The sequence below is a fragment of the Branchiostoma lanceolatum genome, chromosome 3 (assembly GCF_035083965.1).
Source record: "Branchiostoma lanceolatum isolate klBraLanc5 chromosome 3, klBraLanc5.hap2, whole genome shotgun sequence".
Classification (NCBI taxonomy): Eukaryota; Metazoa; Chordata; class Leptocardii; order Amphioxiformes; family Branchiostomatidae; genus Branchiostoma; species Branchiostoma lanceolatum.
In genome coordinates, this window is record NC_089724.1 from 16,812,538 (window position 1) to 16,819,853 (window position 7,316).

A 7,316-nucleotide genomic window follows, 5' to 3' on the forward strand; every position below is an offset into this window, starting at 1 on the left:
TGTTGCATTTGATGATGTCCTATATGTTAACTTTCGTTATTGTGTGAAATAAAATGAGCTGAATGGGAATATTGGTTCGTCTTTTATGAATCTGTTACTTTCCTACTACAATACATAGTATACCCTGTGGTTTTGGTTGGTGGAAGTGCCTTAAGTTTCCCCCTTACCTGTCCTTCTGTGACAGTTTGAAAAGAGAAGGAGCTCGAGTAGTTCTTTGAGGACATGATATTCACCTTAATTGGTGCCAGTGCTTCTTCAATGTTTGGTTGTCCTTCTTGACTAATTTTGTGCAACAGTGTAAGGCTGTTGATGTTAACAATCATTAAAATACTTTGCAATGTCTCTGGGTTTGGTCTGTCCATCAGATTCTATGAAGTTGGGTGTTTTACATGTCTTTCTGCCCAACATACCATTTATTACGTTCTAAAGCTGTTTGGTGTTTCTGTCCTTGCTTTGCTTCTATTTGTTCATTATAAAATGACTTCTTTTTCTTCCTGTTCTCTCTTACAGCGTCATTCCTCAGACGTCTATACCTCTGAAGACAAACCAGATGTCTGTGCGTCACGTTTAGCTTGGTCTCGCAGATACATAAGAAATCGTCGGTCATCGTCGACTGGCGATGACCGAACGGCTGTCTTACGGACGGGAGCATGGCAGTTGGCTACATTGGTGAAGAGGATCATAAAGCTGTTGAGAGCTTCTTCTACTGCTACATCACTGCTATTAAGCACAATGTGCCACGACAGAGTGTTCGGCTCTGGCAATGGTGTGAAGAATTCCGCTTCTGTCTGTATTCAATGGGTTAAATGATGTGTGTAATATTGACCTACCAGTCGAAAATAATTGAATGTGTTACCTAGAATAAAAGTATGCCACTTCTGTCTGGGATTTTACGACGTGACTTTTCCATAATTACGAAACTATGGTTTTACAGGTATTATAGATTCTTCACCAGTACGATCTTTGATTTGGTTCTATATTCACTCAGTTATATTTCCAACGTGCCTGGTAGTGAATGAATACTTCATGGCATGTAAAACAAAATGCTCATGAAATCGGTTGTGTTTTATTCCTAAAACTATAGATTACAGCAAGGCAATTAGTTTGTACTTAACTATTAAACCAGCGATGAGTTGAAAGCCCTTTTTTCTCAGGAAGTCGTACCTATATACCCTTACTAACTAAACCGTCATGCTTGGTCCGTATGGACTCTATTTTGTATGTGTATGTATCCCTATCAAGCACCAGTTCCATGAACAATATATAGCCTTTTTCCATATGCATGTTTACCAACTTCTTTAATAAGCAAAAAATCATCAAAGACAAACAAACGCATGAAAGCAATACCTGCTGTGTACATACATACATGCGCCAGTGAGACGATAGTCCAGTAGGATAACAAAACCAAAAACACATTTTCCTGACTTGAGCGTTATCGAAGCATTTGCTACAGTTTCTTGCTTTGCGTCAGTTATAAAATCTGTGTTGAGCTAGCATCAGGAAGTAATGCAGTCCTCTGCATGGCCCGCACCTCAATACAATACAATACAATACAATACAATACAATACAATACAATACAATACAATACAATACAATACAATACGATACGATACGATACAATACAATACGATACACTACAATACAATACAATGCAATGCAATACAATATACAATACAATACAATACAGAAGTAGCGTTACATCAATAAGAACTAACCTACAAGTATTTACTTTCAGCAGATGCAAATTACTAATGTTAGAAAGCAATTAGATTGTTTACCACAGAAATATATCTGTAAAACCATCTAATACATGTACATTTGTATATCTATGAAATATGTCTATTGGTACAAAGAGACTGAAAGTTGGGTATACGTTGTCAATCTACACTGCTAGACTAAGTATTCTATGGTTTGAAGTTTATGTTTATGCTTATTAGGAAACTCCATTAGTGAAACAACATGTGCATGCTAATATCCCTGGAGTCGTTTACATCATACTCAAAAAGACAATACAATTATATACTTAATGACTACAAATGATACAACAACAACTTGTAGTATGTTGTTCCAAGTGTCAGTAGTGTACTAGTATGTGGTATTGAATCGAAATCCTATCCTTGCACATTTGATTTACAAAACTTGTAAACACTCGAAAAAAGCACAATATGAAATTGTGATGAGCTATGCTGAATTAATGTTGGTTGTTTGATATCTTCGTCTTAGTTTCTCAGTAGGGCGGTCGCTGAAACATGATGATCACACAGGCCACGGCTTCAGCTCAACCCTCCCTCCACGGCTCACTCCCACCTGCACACCAACATGGCGGTCAGCAGCGCGCCGAACAGGACGTCCATGCACAGGCGACACCTAGCGGCCACATTTGTATCTGCGAACAGCAAGTTGCTAATTAATGAATTAACGAATTGATGAATTAACTATCAATCTACTGTTCTTAATTAATCACATTTTGTTATGAATACTGATTAATTTCAATAACATGCGCTATCTTACGTGAGCATGTTGGAACAGCGTTACTCCATGTTCCGTCAGATTGGCACATCGTATACAAAGCGCCGCTTCGCATGTATCCCCGGTTACAGGTGATCGTGACCACGTCATTGGGGGAGTTCGCTCCGGGAGGACTCAGCGCTCCATTCCCTGGTGCCGTCAGCGTCGGACATGGTACTAAAAAAATTAGATAAATCTTGATCAAGAAAGTTTAAGGGATCTAACATGCAAATAATACATGAAGCGATAATCGTTAGGGAAATTCTGTATACTATTTATGCATATGCATTTTACTCCTAGTAGTTTAGTTTCTGACTATTGTAGGTAAATGAATTTTTCCATATTAACATTCATTATTTTCAATGCCATCTTACCTGTGCATGTTGGAACAGATCCACTCCATGTTTCGTCAGCCTGGCACGTCACACTAGAGGCTCCGTTCAGTCGGTATCCCGAGTTACAGGTGAACGTTACCACGTCCTGGTAGGCGTTCGCTCCGGCAGAATCCATCACTCCATTCGCTGGAGCAGTCAGCGACGGACATTGTATTGCTAAAAAGTTCAATTGTCTTGGTCAAAAAAGTTGAAAGTCTGCACACTAATACTAGTAATTCATGCAGCGCCGTTCGTTACGGAAGGTCTGTACGACAGGTTTTGAGTAAAATGTATTGAAAGAAGGATACATTTTCAACAGTAGTGCAGTATACACACGGCTCCCAACATCCGCTGTGGGTATACGGAAGAAACACATACATTGATTAATGAACATTATTGATACCCATTTCTCCTATTTCACGCATTGCGCATTTAGAATATACTACTTTGTAAAAAAAGCACAATGTAGCGCCAATACAATGACAGATTTCTACTAACGTTATATTACATCATATTGAATCTTGTTAATGAGCAATATTTCTGACAAGTGATGGATGGCTTCATTCCAGCTCTTCTTTGATCTGAAATCGAATCCTCCTCGTTTTGCATGGGATCATCCAAATGGTTCATGTATTTGTATTTGCATTTTCGTGAGGAATTTTTACTTACGCAAGCACCTGTATCGGTGGTAGTTTTCACTTAAACACTCACAGAACCCGTCGACACAGCTGGCTTCAGTGACATTGGACCAGGAGCAGGACCCTTGGCAGCGGGTTCTTTCTACGGTCGGGAAAATTCATCAAAATCTGTTAATTTGAAGGTTGCTTTATTGTGCTGTGGATGAATATGAAGACCGAGTAAGTTGGTGTCAATTCAAAGTAGTAAAAGTTCTGTTTCTGATGTGTTGCCTGTCACGGGAATGTTGTTGGATTCGTATAGATTACGATCGATATCTTTCACCTGTTTTGATGCAGGTAAGGTGTATTCGTGTGTGTGTGTGTGTGTGTGTGTGCGTGTGTGTGTTTGTGTGTGTGTCTTTTTGTGTTTCCGGACTATTGTAGTCAGCATAACTCAAGAACCTCTTGATGGATTACGATGATATTTGGTATGTGGGCGGTTGTTGTGAAGCCGAAATTCAAGGTCAATTTTGGGCCCCCTGGTATGTGACCTTGGTACTGCAGCAGAACTTCCGTTTTTGTATCTTTTGACCTGGACGTGCTGTGGTTTTGATTTTTGGGTGGCAGGTAGCTTGTGATGTAATAAAGAAGTGGTGTAGGTTTGGGCCCCCTAGCAGCTTGCTCGGGAACTGCAGTGGCGCCATTGTGAAAATCTTCTAACGAGAATAACTGAACAAAGGGACGATGGATTTCCATGATATTTAGTATGCAGGTAGCTTAGACAGACATGTACACAATGATGTGCAAATTATGCTAATTGACACTTAATTTGCATAACTAATGAAGAAAATCTATATTTGCAGTGTTTTCCATTATAAGACTCAAATACATGTAACATATGTAGTTTATGGCAAGTGGAGCATCAGCAGTTACCAATTATGCAAATAAATTCCTAATTTGCATAATTAATGCAAAAGTGCCGTAATTCATCCAAGTGGAAAATGATAGGACTGACAATATCTAAGTTGGATGAAGGTGTTTATGACCAAGCATATATTATGTAAATGTGTATGTCATTTGCATAAACAAAATGGTTCGTGGAGATATGAGGTCGCGGAACTCTTGTTTAAGATGCAGCAAATATTTCTCACCATCATGACAGGTCCGTCCATCCGACCCAAGGGTCCATCTATCCTGACAGGTGCAGGTCCGTCCTCCGCCAGGGACGGGGAGACACAGCTGGGCACAGTTCCCGTTAGACGTCGAGCAAGCTGTTACCAGAGACGAACAAAGGAATGGAACCATATACGCTTAGTGACATTTTTGCTGAGACTAAGACACGTACTGCAACTTACACAGACATGAAATTCAAGGCAACGTTCATACGCTGTATATATATCAATTTCCATGTGCACCGACCATTTGGTTGACTTGGAGTATTTGAGGCTGTCCGGACGATGATGCCATGCAGGCCTTTGAAGTGACTAGCGATGATCTTGTCGTATCCTCGCAGCGACTTGCTGATCCTGCAACCACAAGTTATCTCATCTGTGATCCACGAACATTTATCCACTAAGACTCATATGAGTTTCACTGTATGATGACAAAGTGTGTGTTGTACCTGTGAATGCCTGGATCGTTCGTAGCTGTCCAGTACAGATATCTTTCATCCACAGCTATCCCGAACAGACTTCAGTCTGTGTGTGTGAAGATCCTCCTAGGGTTGCTGCCAGTCACTCCAGATGTCCAGATCTGGCCACTCCCACCGTTACACCAGTACAGCCGGTTAGCTTCGAGAGGTTTGCAGATAATGTTAGATCAGACAAATCAACTGATGTTAATTGAAAATGATGATAATATTCTTTATTGTACATTTTTCAGGCTAAGAACAAGCTTACAACTACAGGTATGTGGCTGACATTATGGGATTGGTACATTTATGCACATGTTTTGTACTACTTAACGGAAGTTCCCGTACTTTCCACAAAGTATCGTTATACTGAATAGCAAAGTTCACAACCGAGTATGTGCACGAGCCAACCAAGTATGGATCGTGTACATACTTGGTTGTGAATAAAAGAACTTTGCTATTCATTCATTCACCAACCTGATGAAAATGATTACGGAAATAGTTATACTAGTCCTATGTTGAAGAAGCCACACTGACCTGATGCGTCCAAAGCCAGTCCATTGGGCCAGTGGCCCTGTCCGATGTTGCCAATAACAGACCTCTGAGTGCCATCCATTCGCGCACGCTCGATCTTGGGTGGGTTTCCCCAGTCGGTCCAGTACATCCAGCTACATTGGAATGGGTTTTGGAATATCCGTTTACCAATGACAAACATCGTTTTGTTTTCCTCAATAAAGGTGCCATAATGGAAAACGACACAATTTCAGGGTTTGTTTTCTTTCACTTAACGCATTTTCAAAATATAATGCCAAAAGTTACTTGTTTGATCGAATGTACCTGTCATGTTCGACCACATTTACGGGAAAAACGTTCTATATAATACAGGTCAGTTTATAATCATGAAGATAGGCGTGAATCGGAGGAAAAATGTACATACCCAGAGTTGGGGTCCACTACGATCGCCCTGGGTTTGTCCAGCCCCTGGGTGATGAGAGACTTCCTGAAGCTGCCGTCCAAGCGGGAGACGGTGATCCGGTCTGTACCGGCGTCTGTCCAATACAGGTTCCTGGAAATGACGTCCACTGCAATGCCTTCCGGTTCTGGAATACGTAGAAACGACAGCGGTTGATGTAATAGCACACAGGCGATGGTTCGAAATATTTCTTTGAACTTAAAGTTATTATGGAATCGACCGCAATGTATCTCTTTCGTATGAAACCGATACAGCCCAATCGTGTCTTCCTCTTATCAAGGCATTTCAATAGAATAGTTTCTTGTCTGAACAAATTTGGACAAAAATACGTGTTTATGTATATCTTCTTTGGCTGCTCTGGACTATGTTTGAATCACATGCACAATACAACAAAGGCAAACTGCTGAACAGAGCGCGAACAACACAACAGCTGCATGTCTTATCATGACTTATAGCATATGAAGAGAACAAACAGTTATCAATGGAGGATTTTGGAAGAAAACAAACCTAATGCCTGGTTTCCATCTAGAAATAGTCCTGGTCCAGTCGCGTAGGGAGAACGGGCTACCAGACTATTCGCCCCGTTAACACTGGTCCAGTAGATAAAATCCTCCTGTAGAAGATTAATAAATACTGTAGTTGAAATAAGGACATTGGCAAATTGACATAAGCTAAGATAAACAAGTGCTTAAATCTGCTTCAGAACAACAACGAAACAAAATTCAAGGGAGCATGCAGATAAAATATACGTTAGCTAGACGATCTCTATCTACGAATGTACGTAAAGAACCCTACCATGTCAACGGGGTGGTTATCATATTGGCAAACTACCTTCATACCGCCAACATTCGCTTTCCCGGGATCCCAGGGCAACATTAAAGATTATCTGTAAACGCTACTTGGCGAAGTATCTGGTGATCCTGATGGCATATATAATATGGAAACCCGATCCATTTATTAAAAACCTACCTTTCTATCATACTCAACAGCTGTTGGCTTATGGGCGCCACCACCAACGCTGTATTGAAGAAACGGATACCAGATGTGACTTGACGTGGTTAAGCGAGTTATGGTCCTGTCTCTTGTATCAGCCACTATGATCAGAGTCTGTCCTGGCCGGGGGGCCTTTACTCCTGTAAGTAAGGTAGACAGAACAATCTCTCTCGTCTCAAACATTTCACGTGATATTCCTCCCAACAAAAACAAAAGCAAT

General features: G+C 40.7%; 1 protein-coding gene across 1 annotated transcript; it reads right to left on the minus strand.

The window, feature by feature from the left end:
- Positions 1-1,812: 1,812 nt before the first annotated feature.
- LOC136429421 (low-density lipoprotein receptor-related protein 8-like) lies at positions 1,813-6,940 on the minus strand. Its single transcript, XM_066419251.1, has 9 exons — positions 6,935-6,940; positions 6,068-6,300; positions 5,668-5,798; positions 4,920-5,048; positions 4,652-4,771; positions 3,553-3,663; positions 2,884-3,060; positions 2,513-2,686; positions 1,813-2,387 (listed from the first exon to the last, which is right to left on the minus strand). Exons 1-9 carry the CDS (start codon positions 6,938-6,940, stop codon positions 2,299-2,301), a joined length of 1,170 nt encoding a protein of 389 aa, XP_066275348.1. The 3' UTR covers positions 1,813-2,298.
- Positions 6,941-7,316: the final 376 nt, after the last annotated feature.

Excerpts from the sequence above, each read along its gene's own strand:
- LOC136429421 (XM_066419251.1), bottom strand. Across the intron at positions 2,687-2,883 it reads ATCTGTTCCAACATGCACAG|TACCATGTCCGACGCTGACG; the intron begins GTAAGATGGCAT and ends TAATTTTTTTAG. Across the intron at positions 2,388-2,512 it reads CGCTGTTCCAACATGCTCAC|ATACAAATGTGGCCGCTAGG; the intron begins GTAAGATAGCGC and ends TGCTGTTCGCAG.